The sequence below is a fragment of the Heterodontus francisci genome, chromosome 20 (assembly GCF_036365525.1).
Source record: "Heterodontus francisci isolate sHetFra1 chromosome 20, sHetFra1.hap1, whole genome shotgun sequence".
Taxonomy (NCBI): Eukaryota; Metazoa; Chordata; class Chondrichthyes; order Heterodontiformes; family Heterodontidae; genus Heterodontus; species Heterodontus francisci.
In genome coordinates, this window is record NC_090390.1 from 14,003,607 (window position 1) to 14,025,660 (window position 22,054).

Here is a 22,054-nt window from a genome sequence, read left to right on the forward strand (position 1 = left end):
CTACTGGTTATCAGTCTCTAGGTCACGCATTGCTTCATCATGTTTGTACATGTTCCTCAGCTGCAGTGAGCTGTGCGAGAGCACCAGACATACACCCCCTCACAGGTCTCCCTCCTACATGGTGACAGGGAAGAGGCGGGGCAGTTGAAGGTGGAGGCTAAAGAGGGGGTCAGGGCAGTGAGAATAGTGTGTCCGGGATGGGCTATGGAGTCAGTGGACAGCTATGGCAAACACAATGCCAACTGTAACACTATTATATAATGAGGGTCAGAGAGCAACTTCTTTAAGCAGAGTATGAACAATCACTTGCTCTGTGGCAGGAAACCTATACAAGACATATACTGAGAGCACACACGGTTACTGAAATACTTACCTGCACCACAGCAGATATCGTTGAGGATGATGTGTAAATCCACACTCAGAGAGTCTACTTCCAACACATACTTTCGAAAACTAATGAAGGCCTGGTGGAAAAGGCGAGCTGAGGAGAGCACAAAAGGATTACAGAAGATGGTGAAAAACTCACCTTCGACATAAAGATTAAAGGCTTCATTTTTTCCCTCTCCAATTCTCTCCCTCCCCTTCTCCCGAGTTAGTGTTACACTACGACCCTAACACCGCTCTCACTCTCCTGGACAGGAAACAATTGAAAGGCAACCCTTGCCCATCTGTCAATTAGGCCTCCACTATCTCTCATATGACATGGCTCATCGCTGTGGATAGAAAATAGAGTCCAGAATTCAGAATTTGGGATCCATGCCCACCATTTCCACAAAAGGACGTGCTTTGAGCAGGATATGCCAATGCACCAACAGCCCCAACTGAGCCAAGCATCTACTGGAGTAGAGAATTAGGCAGGACAGTTTTGCACAGTAAAGGCCGGCTCTGGTATGCAAATGAAACCTGACCTGAGCCTAACAGAACCACAGCCGACCCTGAGCCTGACCAGAGTCCTTTAATTTTTTCCTGTGCCCGACTCGAACCGACCATCAGTTAACCTACCTTCGATTTTCACTTTGTTGCTGATCTGCACAAGCTTAAAAAAACTGTAACAAAACCATCTTTCAAGTCCAAAAAGTATATTAACATTAGAGCCACTTGCCGGAGGTGGTGAGAGAGCATGTCCAACCCGGCCCGACCAGAACCTGAATGCTGGACCCGGAAGTGCGACCTGACCCGAACCCGACACGTCGTTGGGTTCAGGTCGGGTAGCTGGACTTTACTGCACAGATTCCCAAAAAAAGGCCCATTGGCCAGCACTGTCTGACCAATCAGGAGACACCAAGCACCTTGCTGTGCACAAACTCATATCTCTGCATGTCAGGGAGATGACTTTTTAATAATCAACACATAATAGACCTCCACACTGTGAACAGACACCGAGAGAGAAGTAACCTCCGCACTGTGAACAGACACTGAGACACAGCGAACTAACCTGTCTGTTCATACTGCGGTCAGTTCACTCTCTCCGTCTCAGTGTCCATTCACAGTGCTGAGGTCAGTTCTGTCTCAGTCGCAGTGCTTGTTCACAGTGTTAAGGTGGGTTCTCTTTCTTGGCCTCAGTATCTGTGCACATGCGAACATATGGATTAGTAAGCCACTCGGCCCCTCAAGCCTGCTCCGCCATTCAATTAGAACATGGCTGATCCAATTGTAACCTCAACTCCACATTCCCGCCTACCCCCAATAACCTTCCACCTCCTGGTTTATCAAGATTCTATCTACTTCTGCCTTAAAAATATTCAAAGACTGCTTCCACTGCCTTTTGAGGAAGAGAGTTCCAAAGACTTGCGACCCTCTGAGAGAAAACATTTCTCCTCATCTCGGTCTTAAATAGACGATCCCTTATTTTTAAACAGGGACCCCTAGTTCTAGATTCTCCCACAAGGGGAAACATCCTTTCCACATCCACTCTATCAAGACCCCTCAGGATCTTATATGTTTCAATCAAGTCGCCTTTTACTCTTCTAAACGCCAATGGATACAAGCCTAGCCTATCCAACCTTTCCTCATAAGCCAACCTACCAATTCCAGGTATTAGTTTCGAAGCCTTCTCTGAACTGCTTCCAACGCATTTACATCCTTCCTTAAATAAGGAGACCAAGACCATAAACAGTACTCCAGATGTGGTCTCACCAATGTCCTGTATAACTGAAGCATAACCTCCCTACTTTTGTATTCAATTTCCCTCGCAATACACGATAACCTATCAGCTTTCCTAATTATGTGCTGTACCTGCATACGAACCTTTTGCTATTCAAGCACTAGGACACCCAGGTCCCTCTGCATCTCAGAGCTCTGCAATCTCTCACCATTTAGATAATATGCTTCATTTTTATTCTTCCTGCCAAAATGGACAATTTCACATTTTCCCACATTATACTCCATTTGCCAGGTCTTTGCCCACTTACTTAACCTATCTAGATCCCTTTGTAGCCTCCTTATGCCCTCTTCACAAGTTACTTTCCTACCTATCTTTGTGTCATCAGCAAATTTAGCAATCATACCTTCGGTCCCATCATTTATATAAGTTGTAAAAAGTTGAGGCTTCAGCACTGATCCCTGTGGCACACTAATCGTTACATCTTAGCAACTGGAAAATGACCCATTTATGCCTACCCTGTTTCCTGTTAGATAGCCAATCTTCTATCCATACCAAAATGTTACCCCCTACACCATGAGCTTTTATTTTCCGCAATAACCTTTGATGTGGCACCTTATCAAATGCCTTCTGGAAATCTAAGTACAGTACATCCACCAGTTCCCCTTCATCCACAGCACGTGGTACTTCATCGAAGAACTCCAATAAATTGGTTAGACATGATTTCCCTTTCACAAAACCATGTTGACTCCGATTACCTTGAATTTTTCCAAGTGCCCTGCTATAAGGTCTTTAATAATTTTAATAACATTTTCCCTAAGACAAATGTTAAGCTAACTGGCCTGTAGTTTCCTGCTTTCTGTCTCCCTCCCTTTTTGAATAAAGGAGTTGCGTTAGCTATTTTCCAATCTAATGGAACCTTCCCCAAATCTAGGGAATTTTAGAAAATTAAAATCAAAGCATCAACTGTCTCACTAACCACTTCTTTTAACACCCTAGGATGAAGTCCATCAGGACCCGGGGACTTGTCAGCCCACAGCTCCAACAATTTGCTCAGCACCACTTCCCTGGTGATTGTAATTTTCCTCCCTCCCTTCCATTTCCTGATTTACAGCTATTTCTGGGATGTTACTTATATCCTCTATGGTGAAGACTGATGCAAAATATCTGTTCAATTCATCTGCCACCTCCTTATTTTCCCTTAATTCCTCAGACTCACTTTCTATTGGACCAATGCTCACTTTGTTAACTTTTCTTTTTGAAATATCTATAGAAACTCTTACTATCTGTTTTTATATTTCTAGCCAGCTTTCTCTCGTACTCTAGATTTTCCCTCCTTATTAATCTGTTTTTTTATATTTTGTCCAATCTTTTGACCTGCTACCCATCTTTGTGCAATTATACACTTTTTCTTTAAGTTTGATACTACCTATAATTTTTTTAGTTAACCACGGATGGTGGGTCCTCCCCTTGGATTTTTTTTTTTGTTGGAATGTGTCTATTCTGTGTATTCTGAAATCTACCATTAAATGTCTGCCACTGCATCTCTATTGACCTATCCCTTAACCTACTTTGCCAGCTCTGCTTTCATGCCCTCATAATTGCCCTTATTTAAATTTAAAATACTAGTCTTAGACCCACTCCTCTCTCCCTCAAACTGAAAGTAAAATTCAATAATATTATGTTATATTATGATCGCTGCTGCCGAGGGGCGCCTTCACGAATTAATCCTATCTCATTGCACAATACTAGGTCTAGTATAGCCCGCTTTCTGGCTGGCTCCAGAACATGCTGTTCTAAGAAACTATCCCGAAGACATTCTATGAACTCCTCATCTAGGCTACCTTTGCGCATCTAACTTTTCCAGTCTATATGTAGATTAAAATCCCCCTTGATTATCGCTGTACCTCTCTGACAAGCACCCATTATTTCTGCATTATACCCCATCCTACCATGTGGTCATTGTTCATAGAGTCTAGAGTTATACAGCACAGAGGCAGGTTCTTCGTCCCATCGTGTCTGTGCCGGCCATCAAGCACCTACCTATTCTAATCCCATTTTTCAGCACTTGGCCCATAGCCTTGCATGCTATGGCATTTCAAGTGCTCATCTAAATACTTATGAAATGTTGTGAGGGTTCCTGCCTCTATCACCCCTTCAGGCAGTGTGTCCAGATTCCAACCACCCTCTGGGTGAAAAACTTTTTCCTCAAATCCCCTCTAAACCTCCTGCCCCTTACCTTAAATTTATGGCCCTGGTTATTGACCCCTCCACGAAGGGAAAAAGTTTCTTCCTATCTACGTCCCTCATAATTTTGTATACCTCAAATCAGGTCCCCCCTCAGCCTTCGCTGTTCTAAGGAAAACAACCTTAGCCTATCCAGTCTCTCTTCATAGCTGAAATGCTCCAGCCCAGGTAATACCCTGATGAATCTCCTCTGCACCCTCTCCAGTGCGATCATATCCTTCCTATAGTGTGGCGATCAAAACTGTACACAGGACTCCGGCAGGGGACTAACTAGTGTTTTATACAGCTCCATTATTACCTCCCTGCTCTTATATTCTCTGCCTCAGCTAATAAAGGCAAGTATCCCATATACCTTCAGAACCACCTTATCTACCTGTGCTGCTGCCTTCAGTGATCTATGGACAAGTACACCAAGGTCCCTCTGAACTTCCTAGGGTCCTACCATCCATTGTACATTCTCTTGCCTTGTTAGTCCTCCCAAAATTCATCACCTCACACTTCTCAGGATTAAATTCCATTTGCCACTGCTCTGCCCATCTATATCATCCTGTAATCTAAGGCTTTCCTCCTCACTATTTACGACACCACCAATTTTCGTGCCATCTGTGAACTTACTGATCATACCTCCTATATTCACGTCTAAATCATTAATGTACACTACATTAGGAGAGCCAACAGCGCAAGGGGAGAGACAACTGTGCAACAGCCCCGACAACCAATTTGTTCTGCAGCACCTGTGGAAGAGCCTGTCACTCTAGTATTGGCCTTTATAGCCACTCCAGGCGCTGCTCCACAAACCACTGACCACCTCCAGGCGCTCACCCATTGTCTCCCGAGACAAGGAGGCCAAAGAAGAAGACACTACAAACAGCAAGCGTCCCAGCACCGATCCCTGCAGTACACCACTGAGCACAGGCTTCCAATCGCAAAAACAACCCTCGACCATCACCCTCTGCCTCCTGCCACTAAGCCAATTTTGGATCCAATTTGCCAAATTGTCCTGGAACCCATGGGCTCTTACCTTCTTGACCAATCTCCCATGTGGGTCCTTATTAAAAGCCTTACTGAAGTCCATGCAGATTACATCAACCCCTTTACCCTCATCTACACATCTCGTCACCTCCTCAAAAAATTCAAGCAAATTTGTTCGACATGATCTCCCCCTGACAAAGCCATGCTGACTATCCCTGATTAATCCCTGCCTCTCCAAGTGGAGGTTAATCCTATCCCTCAGAATTTTTTCTAATAGTTTCCCTACCACTGATGTTAGACTCACTGGCCTGTAATTACCTAGTTTATCCCTACTTTCCTTCTTGAATAATGGTACCCATTTGCTGTTCTCCAGTTCTCTGGCACCTCTCCTGTGGCCAGGGAATTTAAAAATTTGTGTCAGAGCTCCTGCTATCTCCTCCCTTGTCTTACATAGCAACCTGGGATACATCTCATCTGGGCCTGGAGATTTATCCAATTTTAAGCCTGCTAAAACAGCTAATACCTCCTTCCTTTCAATGCTAATATGTTCAAGTATATCACAATCCCCCTCCCTGATCTCTACACCTACATCATCCTTCTTCATGGTGAACACAGATGAAAAGTAATCATTTAAAACCTCACCTACGTCCTCCGGTTCCATAAACAGATTGCCACTTTGGTCTCTAATAGGCCCTGCTCTTTCCCTGGTTATCTTGTTGCCCTTAATATACTTATAAAACGCCTTGGGATTTTCCTTTATCTTGTCCGCCAGTGTTTTCTCATGTCGCCTCTTCGTTCTCCTAATTACTTTTTTTAAGCACCCCCTTACACTTTCTATACTCCTCTAGGTCCTCTGCTGCTTTCAGCCATCTGAATCTGCCATAAACTTCCTTTTTTTTCCCCTTATCCAATCCTCCATATCCCTTGACATCCAGGATTCCATGGACTTGTTGGTCCTACCCTTCACCTTTATGGGAACATGTTGGCCCTGAACTCTCACTATTTCCTTTTTGAATGACTCCCACTTGTCTGATATAGACTTTCCTACAAGTAGCTGCTCCCAGTCCACTTTGGCCAGATCCTGTTTTATCATATTGAAATCGGCCATCCCCCAATTCAGTACCTTTATTTCTGGTCCATCTTTGTCCTTTTCCATAACTGCCTTAAATCTTACTGAGTTATGATCACTGTCCCTGAAATGCTCCCCCACTGACTCTTCTACCACTTGTCTGGCTTCATTCCTTAAGATTAGGTCCAGTACCGCCCCTTCTCTTGTAGGACTGTCTATGTGCTGGCTCAAAAAGCTCTCCTGGATGCACTTTGAGAATTCCGCCCCCTTTAAGCCTTTTGCACTAAGACTATCCCAGTTGATACTGAGGAAGTTGAAATCCCCTACTATTATTACCCTAGTAATTGTACACCTCTCTGAGATTTGAACATCAGAACATAGGAAGATAGGAACAGGAGTAGGCCATTCAGCCCCTCGAGCCTGTCCCGCCATTCAATGAGATCAGGGCTGATCTGCGGCCTAACTCCATATACCTACCTTTGGCCCATATCCCTTAATTTCTTTGCTTAACAAAAATCTATCTATCTCAGATTTAAAATTAACAACTGTTCTAGCTTCAACTGCTGTTTGTGGGAGAATGTTCCAAACCTCTATCACCCCTGGTGTGAAGAAGTGCTTCCTAACATCTCTCCTGAACAGTCTGGTCCTAATTTTGAGACTATGCCCCCTAGTTTTAGAATCTCCAACCAGTGGAAATAGTTTATCTTTATCTAGCCTGTCTTTTCCTGTTAATATCTTGAAGACTTCGATCAGATCACCCCTTAACCTTCTAAATTCTAGCGAAAACAGGCCTAATTTGCGTAATCTCTCCTCGTAACTTAATCCCTGTAGTCCAGGTATCATTCTTGTAAACATATGTTGCACTCCCTCCAAGGCCAATATATCCTTCCTGAGGTGCGGTGCCCAGAACTGCTCACTGTACTCCAAGTGGGGTCTAACCAGGGTTTTGTACAGCTGCAGCATAACCTCTGCGTCGTTATAGTCCAATCCTCTAGATATAAAGGCTAGCACTCCATTAGCCTTTTTGATTATTTTCTGCACTTGCTCCAACGCAGATCCCTGCGGGACACCACTAGTCACATCCTGCCAATCGGAGTACTTACCCATTATCCCCACTCTCTGTCGCATACCACTCAACCAACTTCCTAACCATGTCAATAATTTGCCCTCAACTCCATGGGCTTCTACCATAGTTAACAGTCTCTTATGTGGGACTTTATCAAATGTCTTCTGGAAGTCCATATAAATAATATCCATAGACATACCTTAGTCACCTCTTCACAAAATTCAATGAGATTTGTCAGGCATGACCTTCCAGTCATGAATCCATGCTGGCTGTCCCTGATTAACTGAAATTTTTTGAGATGTTCAGTCGCCCTATCCTTGATTATAGACTCCAGCAACTTGCCCACCACAGATGTCAGGCTAACTGGTCTGTAATTTCCTTGGTTCCCCCTTTCACCCTTCTGAAAAAGTGAAGTGACATGTGCAACTTTCCAATCCAGAGGGACCACTCCTGAATCTAGGGAACTCTGAAGGACTATAGTTAGGGCATCTACAATGTGCTCCCCTACTTCCTTTAACACCCTCGGATGGAAACCGTCAGGTCCTGGGGATTTCTCACTCTTTAGTTCCATTAATTTCCTTGTTACTGATGATTTACTTACGTTAATTGTATTAAATCCCTGTCCCCTATCGGCTATTAATTTTTTCGGGACTTCCAGCAAGTTATCCTCCTTTTCAGCTGTAAATACTGAGGCAAAGTAACTGTTCAACATGTCTGTCATTTCCCCATTATCAATGATAATATCTCCATTTTCAGCTTTTAGTGGGCCTACATTGCTCTTGACCACCCGCTTTCCCTTTACGTAACTGTAAAATGTCTTCTTATTGATTTTGATGTCCCTTGCAAGTTTCCTTTCATAATCTCTTTTAGTAGCTTTTATAAGCTGCTTTGTGACCTTTGCTGGTCTTTGTATTGATCCCATTTGGCCGGATCCGTGCTGCGTTTTGCATTTTTGTAAGTCCTTTCTTTTTGTTTTATGCTATCCCTAATCTCTTTAGTTGTCCATGGCTATTTTTTCTCTGAAGTGGAGCTTCTTCCTCTCAGGGGTATATACTCGCTCTGTATTTCGTTAAATGTTTCTTTAAATATTCTCCACTGTTCTTCAGTCGTTTGACCCATTAACAGATCTACCCAGTTTACTGTGGACAGTCTCTGTCTCATCCCGGTAAAGTCAGCCTTACTCAAGTCTAAAATTCTAGTAGCTGATTCGTGCTTTTCACTTTCAAACGCTACCTTGAATTCGATCATGTTGTGATCACTATTTGATAAATGTTCACGCACAGTTAGGCTACTAATTAAATTTGGCTCATTACTCATAACTAAATCTAATATTGCCTGTCCCCTTGTTACATCTAGGACATATTGCTGTCGAAAACTATCCCGGACACATTCCAGAAATTCACTACCTTTCTGACAGGTGCTAGTCTGCCTCTCCCAATCTATGTGTAAGTTAAAATCCCTCTGCCTTTGTTACACACTTGCCTAATTTGTGCATTTATACAATCTAACACCTTAGAACAGCTACCAGGGGGGGGTCTATACACAACACCTATTACAGTTTTAGATCCTTTTCCGTTCCTCAATTCCACCCATAAGGTCTCCACTGGATGCTTTCCTCTCATTATATCCTCCCTCACCAATGAGGTGATATTATTTCTAATCAGTAAGGCTACTCCACCCCCTCTGCCATTTTCCCTGTCCATCCTGTAAACTTTATAACCAGGTATATTTAGTTCCCAGTCCCGACCATCCTGCAGCCACGTCTCCACAACTGCCACCACATCAAATTCTTCTATTTGAATTTGCGCCTGCAGCTCATCTAGTTTATTCCTTACACTCCGTGCATTTGTATATAGAACTCTTATTTGGGCGCTACCCCCTAACCTGTCCCTCAGCACTGATGCTTTATTCGCCTGTTTATTATTCCTCTCTTCTGGGTTTAACCAGTATACTTCTTGCAGTTTGGTAACAATCAGCCTCACCACTAACCTGCACTCCTACCTTCTCCTTTAACTTCCTGTTTTCCCATGCAACTGAACCCTCCTCCCCCCCACTATTGAGTTTAAAGCCTCATCTACAGCCCTAGTTATGTGATTCGCCAGGACTCTGGTCCCAAAATGATTCAGGTGGAGCCCGTCCCATCGGAACAGCTCCCTCCTTCCCCAATACTGGTGCCAATGTCAACGAATTCAAACCCATTTCTCCAATACCAATCTTTGAGCCACACATTTATCTCTTTAATCTTATTGACCCTGTGCCAATTTGCTCGTGGCTCAGGCAGCAATCTGGAGAATGTTACCTTTTTGGTTCTACTTTTTAGTTTAGCCCCGAGCTGCTCATATTCCCTCAGCAGAACCTCTAACCTCGTTCTACCTATATCGTTGGTACCTACGTGGACCACGACAAGTGGATCTTTCCCCTCCCACTCCAAGTTCCTCTGCCGCCCAGATGAGATATCCTGAACCCTGGCACCAGGTAGGCAACACAGCCTTCAGGACTCTCGATCCTGGCCACAGAGAACAGTGTCTATGCCCCTAACTATACTATCCCTGATTACGACTACATTTCTCTTCTCTCCCACCACTTGAATGGCTCCCTGTACCATGGTGCTGTGATCAGTTTGCTCATCCTCCCTACAGTCCCTGCTCCCGTCCACACAGGGAGCAAGAACCTCGAACCTGTTGGACGAGGACACTGGCTGAGGCTCCTGCAGCACTACCTCCTGGATCCCTCTACTTGCCTCACTCAGTCACACCCTCCTGTCCCTGACCACTGGCTGAATTCAAGGTAGTTAATCTAAGGGGTGTGACTGCCTCCTGAAACACAGCGTCCAGGTAACTCTCCCCCTCCCTGATGTATCGCAGTGTCCGAAGCTCAGACTCCAGCTCATCAACTCTGAGCCGGAGTTCCTCGAGCAGCCAACACTTGCTACAGATGTGTTCACCAGGAACTACAATGGGATCCACCAGTTCCCACATCATGCAGGTAAAACACATCGCCTGGCCCTGCATCTCTATTTTATTTAATTAGATTTTAATTTGTTTTTTAAATTTCCTACTGGTCTTTAGTTTTTAAGCTGTAAAATATTTCTCCTATTCACCTTTAATCTGAAATCAACTTAGAATAGGTAATTCAAATTAGCAGTTACTTACCAACCAACTAATTTATGGTTTTCCTGTGATGTCGCTGTTTTTTTTCACTGTTTTTACTCCCTTAAATTACCCAAAAATTAGATTATTTACACTAGGAACCTTGATTTCCCCCCCAAAAAAACAATACCTACTACATTAAAAAAGAACTGTAGACCTTTCTCTTTAGTTTAGTTACAAACCCAGCTATTTAGAGATATTCCCTAACAGCAGTTACTCACCAACCAATCACCTTGCAGCTTTCCTGTGATGTCACTGTTGACCATTTTTCAAACCTCCGACACTGTCTGAGTGAACTCTCTCTCTCTCTCTCCCGGTCTCTTTATACTCCGGCTCCGCTCTCGCTGTTTCCAGCTATCTTTTTGCCTATATCTCTGCTCCTCTATCTCTCCCTGACTGTTGGGAGGCCTGTAGTACACTCCCAGCAAAATAATTGCCCCTTTTTTGTTTTTAAGTTCTACCCATACGGCCTCATTTGAGGAACCTTCTATGATACCATCCCTCCTTACTGCAGTAAACGACTCCTTGATTAACAGTGCAGTGCCACCTCCTCTTTTACACCCACCCCTGTCACGCCTGAAGATTCTATACCCTGGAATATTGAGCTGCCAGTCCTGCCCCTCCCTCAACCATGTCTCTGTGATAGCAATAATACCATATTCCCATGTGTTAATCAATGCCCTCAATTCATCTGCCTTACTAGTAAGACTCCTTGCGTTAAAATAGATGCAATCCAGCCTTGCATTATTTGCTTGTGCCTGAATGGGTCTACATTTGCTCTGCGTTCCAGACGGACTCAGTTTCTCTTTTATATTTGGCTGTGCATCACCCCCTACTGTACCTCCACTCTGTATCCCACCCCCCTGCCAAATTAGTTTAAACACCACCCCCCTCCCCCCCCCGACAGCATTAGCAAACCTCCCTGCAAGGATGTTGGTCCCGTTCCGGTTCAGGTGCAACTCGTCCAACTTGTACAGGTCCCACCTTCGCCAGAAACAGTCCCAGTGTTCCAGGAAACGAAAGCCCTCCCTCCTGCACCATCTCTTCAGCCACGCATTCATCTGCTCTAACCTCCTATTCCTATACTCACTAGCATGTGGCACCGGGAGTTATCCAGAGATTATGATCTCTGAGGTCCTGCTTTTTAATCTGCTACATAGCTCCCTAAATTCTTGTTGCAGGACCTTATCCCTCTTTCTAACTATATCGTCAGTATGAATGTGAACCACGACCGCGGACTGTTTACCCTCCCCCTTCAAAATGTCCTGCAGCCACTCCGTGACATCCTTGACCCTAGCACCAGGGAGGCAACATACCATCCTGGAGTCACGTGTGCGGCCACAGGAACGCCTATCTGTACCCTTTATGATAGGGGATTCTATCACTATAGCTATCCCACTCTTTTTCCTCCCCTGCTGTGCAGCTGAGCCACCCGTGGTGCCACAGACTTGATTCTTGCTGCATTCCCGAGAAGCTATCTCCCCCAACAGTATCCAAAGCAGAAAATCTGTTAAAGAGGGAGATGGACCGAGGGGACTCCTGCACTACCCTCTTAGTTCTTCCACTCTGCCTGGTGGTCACCCATTCCCTTTCTGCCTGAGCAGTCTTTACTTGCGGTGTGATCACCTTCCTATACGTGCTATCCAAGATGATCTCACGGATGATCCACAGTATCCTCAGCCGCTGCTCCAGATCCGAAGCACGGATTTAGAGCAGCTGCTGCTGTAGACACTTCCTGCACACATGTTCGTCCTGGACACCGGAAGTGTCCCTGACTTCCCACATTGCACAGGAGGAGCACTCCATGCTGCCGAGCTGCCCTGCCAATGACGTACCCTTAATTTATTCTCACATTACTCAAAAATTAGAGATATTTACACTAGGGACCTTGATTCCCTACTTACTATATAAAAAAAACTGTAGATCGTACCTTTCTCTTTACTTTAGTTACTAACCCAGCTAACCTGTATACTCACCCCGGCAGCTCTCCGTTTCCCTGCTTGCTGTTGATTGTGACGTCACTCTGTCACTTTTCGATTTTCCCCCAGCTCTGCTCCCGCTGTTTACTCTCTCTCTCTCTGGTCTCCAACTGTGCTCCTTTTGTCACGCTTTTTACAGCTCTGCTCCCGTTGTGGTTTCTCTCTCTCTGTTAGGCGGGCCGTACACCACTGCCCCAAGTGACTTCTTGCCTTTATCATTTCTCTTCCCTATTCAAACCGCTTCTACATCCTGGTTTCCTGAACTTAGGTCATCCCTCTCTATTGTGCTAATGCCATCATTAATTAACAGAGCCACCCCTCCACCTTTTCCTAGCTTCCTGCCCTCCCTATATATCATGCACCCTTCAATATTCAGGTCCCAATCTATGTCACCCTGCAGCCATGTCTCTGTAATGGCTATCAGATTGTACTTATTTATTTCAATTGCACTTTCAGTTCATCTGTTTTGTTTCAAATGCTACGTGCATTCAGATACAGAGCCTTTAGTTTTGTCCTTTTATTATTTTTGTAACCGCTAGCCTTGTCTGATTTACTCTTAGATTTGTACTCACTGTCCTTTCCTGTCACGGTCTTTTCCCATATTAATACTTTTCTCTCTTGCCTTGTGTCTTTGATTTACCACATCTTCACAAATTTGATCCCTCGTCCCCATTATTTAGTTTAAAACCCTGCCTACTTCCCTAGTTATGCGGCTCACTAGAACACTGGCCCTGGCACGGCTCAGGTGTAGACCGTCCTAACGATACAGCCCCCACTTTCCCCAGTACTAGTGCCAGTGCCCCACAAACTGGAACCCACTTCTACCACACCGGTCTTTGAGCCAAGCATTAATTTCCCGGATCTTAGTCGTCCTACTCCAATTTTCACGTGGCTCAGGTAATAATCCAAAGATTATTACCTTTGAGGTTCTGCTTCTTAATTTGGTGCCTAATTCCTCATACTGACTATGCAGAACCTCTTTCCTTGTCCTGCCTCTGTCGTTGGTATTTACATGGACCACAACGACTAGATCCTCCCCCTCCCATTATAAGTTCCTCTCCAGCCCTGAGCAGATGTCCCGAACCCTGGCACTGGGCAGCAACACAGTCTTCTGGACCCTTGCTCTTTCCTGCAGAGAACAGTGTCAATCCCCTCACTATACTGTCCCCTATTACCACTACATTCCTTTTTGATCCCCCCACTTGAACGGAGGTCAGTTCTGTCTCAGTCACAGTGTAGGTTGTTGAGAGCGAACTTAGCATTAATTTCGCGTATCTCAACATAAAGCTTTTCTATTTTACTTAGCCAGCTTTGCAATACATGATTAATGTAGTTTAGAATGTTCTAGTGGATTAACTGTTTAAAGAAAGGTGATAACTGAATCGGGAGACGGTTGGTCAGACAAGAGGGAGTTGGGGTCGTTTCGGACAGAGGAGACAAGTCGATACAAGTCACGTCGACAAGGGTATAAAGGTTGGACTCTCGGGACGATCGGGAGCGAGAACCCCGGGGACCAATACTCGAACGAGGAACTCGGAGTCAGGGACTCAGTGACAGAACCGACTAGTCCGAGACCGATCACCTTGGCTTGAGACGGGTAATGTGTATGTGAATTGTGAGACTTGCATAGTCTTTGTAACTGGTTTCTTATGTGACTTATCAATAAAATATACTGTATGCACTATCGGTGTCTAACATTTGCTGCTGTTACCTTGTTGGCTCTTGACGCCGTCGGCAAGGAGTTGAACAACAAGGTTCACAGTGCAGAGGTCAGCTCTCTCTTGAATTGAGAAGACATACAGACACAGAGAGAGAACTGACCTCTGCACTGTGAGCAGTCACAGAGACTGAGTGAGAACTGATCTTTGCACCGTGAACAGACAGAGAGACTGAGTGAACTAACCTCTGCACTGTGAATGGACAGAGACAGAGAACTAACCTCCGCATTGTGAACAGACACAGACAGAGAACGAACTGACCTCACTGTGAACAGACACTGATACTGAGAGAACTGACCTTCGCACGGTCATTAAGTTACAAAGTCATTATGGCGTAGAAGGCCATTTGGCCCATTAAGTCCATGCTGGCTCTCTGTAGAGCAATCCATTCAGTCCCATTCCCCCACTCTATCCCCATAGCCCTGCAAGTTTATTTGCCTCTAGTGTCCATCAAATTTCCTTTTGAAGTCATTGATCGACTCTGCTTCCACCACCCTCGTTGGCTGGCAGTTCCAGGTCATTACCACCTGCTGCATAAAGATCTTCCTCACATTCTCCCAGCATCTTTTGCTCAAAACCTTGATCCATGTCCCCTAGTCATTGTGCCTTCAGCAACAGAACTAGAGGTTCATGTATTCTTTGTCTACTTTATTTAAACCTATCAGACTCTGGTACACCTCTATCAAATCCCCCCTCAATTCCTTTGCTCCAAGGAGAAGAAACTCAGCTTCTCCAACCTAACCCTTATAGTTAAAATCCTCTCATGCCTGGAAGCATTCTGCTAAATTTCTTCTGCCCTTAAACCAATTTTTCCTTCCTGAAGTGTTGTGACCACAACTGGATGCAATACTCTAGATGTGGCTTAACCAGAGCTTCATACAAACTTCCCTGCTTTTGTACTTGTTACAAATGCAGCGGGAGCAATGCACTATCAATTGAGTCCCGTCACTCCACAGATCGCAGAACATTATTAAGCTTTCACGCCCAATTGGGAAACAGCCAAATTAAACACTCTAGTAATCCCAGAATGAAACAGACCAAACCAGTTATCTTTAGACAACAAGAAATTAACTATTTATTAAAAAATCTAAATCTTAAACACTATTAAGACAAACCTATGTCTAAAGATCTTATAACTTATTTTAACGTAACTCCCGCATTCACACACATGCACTCAAAAACTAACAGTTAACCGGTTTTAAAAGTGGAATTTTTAAAAATTAGCTGTCTCTTAAGAATGAATAAAATAAGTAAGTTTTTGTAGGCTATGTTCCTGATGGATGAGGTCTTCGAATGCAAAAATAATCAAAGGTCACTCGAAATCTTCACGTGGATCAGATGAACATCATCCTTCAGTAAATAGGCATTCAACTCTTTGGCTGCAGCAAGCAACAAACAGTTCTTCGAACGATGAGCACAGCAATACAAATTGTTTCTTGAAAAAAGCTTTTCTTTACTTAGGGAATTAACTAGACTTGTAGCTCCTTGTAGAATTTTTGCTGAGAGAGAACAAACAGCTCCTTTTCTCTTCAGTGCGCCTCACTGGAAAGTCTCTCCAAAACTAACTGGTTTCAGTCCGCTTCTTTTAGTTCCACACACAGCCAAGTGGAAACATTACCATGTGACCTCTCTCTCTCCTGTTGTTGCTCAGGGTAACAAAACGCAGCTGGTACACTGTGTCTCCAGAACCTTCTCTCCCTTAAAGGTGCACTGTTTTAACAGAGTCTTAAAGCCACACACACTGTTTTTAATCCAAGGAGAAAATAATTACGGGTTTGTGACAAACTCAATAACTCTATTTATGAAGACCAGGATCCCATATGCTTTGCTAATCACTCTCTCAACATGTCCTGCCACCTTCAGAGATCTATGCACATGCACCCCCAGGTCCGTCTGCCCGCCACAATCTTTAGAACTGTGCCATTAAGTACACATTGCCTCTCCCTATCCCCCCTGCTAAAATGCATCACCTCACACTTCTCTATTAGATTCTATTTGCCACTTGTCTGCCTATTTTTGCTAGCCTATCTATATCCTGTTGCAGTCGATTAGTATCATCCTCACTGTTTGCCACAGCTCCAAGTATGGTATCATCAGCAAATTTTGAAATTTTACTCTATATTCCAATATCCAAGTCATTTATATATATCAAAAAAGCAGTGGTCCGAGCACCAAACTTTGGAGTACACCACTGGCTATCATCTGCCAGTTCGAAAAACAACCCTTTACCATAACTCGATGTTTTCTGTCCTTAAACCAATTTTTTAAATCCAATTGGACAATGACCTTCCTATTCCATGAGCCTAAATTTTGTTAACCAGCCCTTTATGTGGTACTTTGTCAAATGCTTTCAAATCCATACAGACAACATCCGCCGTATTCCCTTCATCAACCTTGTTACTTAATCAAAAAATTCAATTAGATTAGTCAAACTGATTCTGCCTTTCACAAATCCGTGCTGGCTCTCCTTAGTTAACTTCTCCAAATGCCTGATTTTTTTTCCTTATTTCTTTTAAAACCTTACCCACCACTAATGTTAACTGACCGGCCTGTAGTTACCAGGAATGTCCTTATACCCTTTCTTGAATAAGGGCGTCACATCTGCCACTCTCCAATCCTCTGGCACCTCCACCATATCTAGGGCAGATTGGAAGATTATGGCAAGCCCCCTTCTGCTATCTCCACCCCCATTTCCTTCAGCAACCTGGGATGCAAGCCAGGTGACTTACCAACTCTTTGCCTATGCAGCCATTCCAGTACATCCTAACTATCAATTTTCACTGTGAGCAGACACAGAGAGAGAGAACTGACCAGCACACTGAACAGGACAGGCTGCCAAGTGGATCTATCCTTCCACAGTAAGTCAGAATATCCCAGGTGAGCTTGTGTACTTGTGTTCCTTTTTGTTTTATCATAGAGACAAAGTTGAACTGATTGCACTTTGTTTTACCTTCAACTTCATGAACAAAACCAAATGACGCCTCGCCCGATGTTGACATGATCCATTTGCAGAGATTAACAGAGTGAAAGAGCTCATGATACAGAAACCAGATCACAAGGGAGTTTCACTACTCCAACCCCAGGGACTGCTACCACCCTGACAGAGACAGGGCAGTGGCAGGCAACAAGACTGTTTAATGGAGCAACCTGCACCCTTAAACCCGAGTCGATACCCAGACAAATACAAATTCACAACAACCCCTCACTGAACCCAAGTAGATACTCAGACAGACACCAATTCACTACAACCCCTCACTGAACCAGAGTCGATACCCAGACAGACACCAATTCACTACAACCCCTCACTGAACCTGAGTCGATACCCAGGCAGACACCAATTCACTACAACCCCTCACTGAACCAGAGTCGATACCCAGGCAGACACCAATTCACAACAACCCCTCACTGAACCTGAGTCGATACCCAGGCAGACACCAATTCACTACAACCCCTCACTGAACCCGAGTCGATACCCAGGCAGACACCAATTCACAACAACCCCTCACTGAACCTGAGTCAATACCCAGGCAGACACCAATTCACAACAACCCCTCACTGAACCTGAGTCGATACCCAGACAGACACCAATTCACAACAACCCCTCACTGAACCAGAGTAGATACTCAGACAGACATCAATTCACTACAACCCCTCACTGAACCCGAGTCGATACCCAGACAGATACCAATTCACAACAACCCCTCACTGAACCCGAGTCGATACCCAGATACCAATTTATAAAAGACCCGCATCCTCCCCTCCCACCCCACCCCAATCACTGAACCAGAGTAAATACCCAGAACAGACTCTAATTCATACCACACCTTCCCCACTACCCACTAAACTCTGCCTCCACAACTCTATCTAGTGTTCATTGCCTGCATTGGTCGCTATAGGGAAAACTTCCTGGCCTCCGAGCTAAGGTGGACCCCATCTCCCTTACCCCAGAGTCGTGTTCTCATTTGCAGTACTGTTCGTGATTTCTAAGCTGTTTATCTGATTTGCCTCCATGAGGTCACAGTCACATCTCTCTGCAAAGCTAACTACAGGTAAAGGCGGCTTTTTGGCCTCTCTACCACACTCTTCCAGAGAGACCAAAGATCCCCATTACAGCCTCTAACTGTCTTGATCTGCAGTCATAGTTTGACTTAAAGTAGTGCTCAGCTGCCAAATGGAGCAGAAAGGATTAATCCTAAGCCATTCTCTGTTAAACCATGACTGCAAGACATGGGGACGGAAGAACAGATGGGAAAAGGTCAGGAAGGATTCTTTACACAGCAAATTTTGGTCTCTGGGCAGAGAGTGGGGGCAAAGGTTCTGGAATCATTCATTGTTCAGGGGTGGGTTGGGGGAGAATGTGATGCTGGGATGTGAAATCACAGGTTCTTCCAGAAGGATGTGCTAGATGGGATGAGCGGCTCCGAGTCTTTACATGTTTCTGATTAATATAATCCTGTTGAAAATGAATTTGCTAATTTTCACAAAGAAACAAATAGCTTTCTATCGCCAGTAAATGAGATCAGAGTTCGTCTACAAATTATTAATGCTCAACTGTAAACTAAGCTGAAGGATTGCACCAGTGTCACTAAGCTCCAGACCTTATCACAGCCTTGGTCCAAACATGGATAAAATAGCTGAATTTCAGAGGTAAAGTGAGGCGAGAGTGACTGACCTTGACATCAAGGCAGCATTTGACCAAGCATGGCATCAAGGATCCCTAGCAAAACTGGAGTCAATGGGAATCAGGAGGAAAACTCTCCAGTGGCTGGAGTCATACCTAGCACAAAGGAAGATGTTTGTGATTACTGGAGGCCAAACATCTCAACCCTAGTGCATCGCACTGAAGTTCCTCAGGGCAGTGTCCCAGTCCCAACCATCCACAGCTGCTTCATCAACGACCTTCCCTCCAAGGCAGAAGATTGGATGTTTCGAGACTCCTCAGTCACTGAAGCAGTCTGTGTCCGCATGCAGCAGATACATGAAAACAGCACCACCTAGAAGTTTCCCTCCAAGTCACACACCATCCTCACCCGCCCTTCCTTCACCATCGCTGGGTCAAAATCCTGGAACTCCCTTCCTAATAGCTCTGTGTGTGTACCTACCCTACACAGACTATAAGCAAGTCAAGACGACAACTCACTACCACTTTCAAGGGCAATTAGAGAGTGGGCAATAAAGGCTGGCCTTTCAGCAACTCTCATCTCATGAATGAATAAAAAAGTAGCTGGACCAAACAGTACAGGTCTACTGCATGTGCTGGATAACATACAGTCCCAATTTGTGTTTTTGTCACTTGCATGTCTTGCAGCAATACAGAATGGTTACAGTGAGGAATGCAGGCAGTCACGAGCAGAATGTGTATGCCAGATATTGTCACTTACCGTCCAGGCCATTCTCACTACCCAGTCTCTGCATCTCCTTCCGTTTGTAGAATTTATTCAATATCTTCAGAGCATCGCCTGCAAACAACAGTGAAAATGTCAGAAGCTGTCAAATCATGTACACTGGCATTAGGGAGTGAGGAGCCCGAGCTTGGCCACAATGGCATATTCCACACCTGGGGCTTAAGCCAACCGCTAGAAGCGGCTTCATAGCACACAGGAGCTGCAGACATCACGACACCCACTCCATGCTCTCCCTCACTGTCACTCCTCAAAACACGCTTCCCTCCTTCACTCCCTCTCCCTCCCCCACACACCCTACCCTCTCCCTCCCCTACTCACTTTTATTCAGCTCTTGGGTCAGTTCAGCTCCCACGTTTCCCTCCAACCCCGGGCTCACCCTGGGCGGCAGCGGCACAAACAACGAAGTGTCTGGTGGTTTGGTCCCGCTATTGCTGGCGATGCAGCGGACGGTTGTGAGTGCGCGGCCAGCGGGCCGGAACGCGCTCAGGAGCCTCAGGCTGCGGTTTACCAACATCAGGAGCCGGATCGACGGCGGCGCGACAAATGTCACGAAGGACGCTGCATGAGGTAGACCATAGCGCGCCTCAACCAGAGGACCGCACGGACAGGCGGCAATCTCTGGTCAAGAAAAACTTAACACACAGCGACGATGTGATTCCTGTAAATAAAACCCAGCGTTGCTGACTTTAAGCGGCAGCAAGGCCGCAGACTAATGGGACAGGCGGTCAACGGGCATCAAATAGCAGGAAAGGACCACAGGGCCTCCGGTTGCCATAGCGATGCTTCAGTGCCGAGGTCCAGCACCACTGACCCACGATAGAGAAACACAAGAACTCACCTCTGCCATTCCCATTCAATATCCCCGGCACGCAGAACATTGACCCGCCCCTCACCACCATATCGCCGCATACCGACCCTTCTGCCCGCCCCCCCCCTCAAACATCACACTAACCCCCTCAAACACGACGACTCCCCCAATATTCCCCTCACACTGCACACCGAACCCCCCCAATATTCCCCTCACACAGCACTGCGACCCCCCAATATCCCCCTCACACTGCACACCGAACCCCCCCAATATTCCCCTCACACAGCACTGCGACCCCCCAATTCCCCCACACACTGCACACCGAAACCACACAATATTCCCCTCACACAGCACACCGAGCCGCCAATATCTCCCTCAAACAGCACACCGACCCCCCAATATACCCCTAACACTGCACACCGACCCCCCCAAAATCCTCCTCACACTGCACACTGACACCCCAATATTCCCCTCACACAGCACACCGACCGCCCAAATTTCCCTCACACAGCAGACCGACCCCCCAATATCCTCCTCACACAGCACATCGACCCCCCAAAATTCCCCTCACACAGCACACCGACCCCCCAATATCCCCCTCACACTGCACACGCAATAGTCCCCTCACACAGCACACCGACCCCCCAATATCCCCCTCACACAGCACACCGACCCCGCAACATCCCCCTCACACAGCACACCGACCCCCCAATATCCCCCTCACACAGCACACCGAACCCCCCCAATATCCCCCTCAAATGGCACACTGACCCCCCAAATCCCCCCCACACAGCACATCGACCCCCGCAATATTACCCTCAAACAGCACACCGAACAACCCCCAATATCCCCCTCACACAGCACACCGAACCCCAACAATATCCCACTCACACTGCACACCGACCCCCCCCCCAATATCCCCCTCACACTGCACACCGAACCCCCCCAATATTCCCCTCACACAGCACTGCGACCCCCCAATATCCCCCTCACACTGCACACCGAACCCCCCCAATATTCCCCTCAAACAGCACACCGACCCCCCAATACCCCCACACACAGCACACCGAAATCACCCAATATTCCCCTCACACAGCACACCGACCCCGCAATACCTCCACACACTGCACACCGAACCCACCCAATATTCCCTTCACACAGCACTGCGACCCCCCAATATCCCCCTCAAACAGCACACCGACCCCCCAATATTCCCCTCACACAGCACTGCGACCCCCCAATATCGCCCTCAAACAGCACACCGACCCCCCAATATACCCCTAACACTGCACACCGACCCCCCCAAAATCCCCCTCACACTGCACACTGACACCCCAATATTCCCCTCACACAGCACACCGACCGCCCAAATTTCCCTCACACAGCAGACCGACCCCCCAATATCCCCCTCACACAGCACATCGACCCCCCAAAATTCCCCTCACACAGCACACCGACCCCCCAATATCCCCCTCACACTGCACACGCAATAGTCCCCTCACACAGCACACCGACCCCCCAATATCCCCCTCACACAGCA

General features: G+C 45.9%; 1 protein-coding gene across 3 annotated transcripts in view; it reads right to left on the reverse strand.

The window, feature by feature from the left end:
• The window catches only part of supv3l1 (SUV3-like helicase), a 52,170-nt gene extending 31,920 nt beyond the window's left edge, over window positions 1–20,250 (reverse strand). The window contains exons 1-3 of one of the 3 annotated variants that reach the window (XM_068053306.1): window positions 20,025–20,250; window positions 19,683–19,760; window positions 374–481 (exon numbers count right to left, since the gene is read on the reverse strand). In XM_068053306.1, coding sequence (XP_067909407.1) covers window positions 374–481; window positions 19,683–19,760; window positions 20,025–20,220 — 382 coding nt within the window. In that variant the 5' untranslated portion in view covers window positions 20,221–20,250. Of the gene's footprint in view, window positions 1–373; window positions 482–1,435; window positions 1,567–18,973; window positions 19,079–19,682; window positions 19,761–20,024 lie in introns of those variants that run through there. The other 2 variants (XM_068053308.1, XM_068053307.1) reach the window with 2 other exon arrangements.
• Window positions 20,251–22,054: the final 1,804 nt, after the last annotated feature.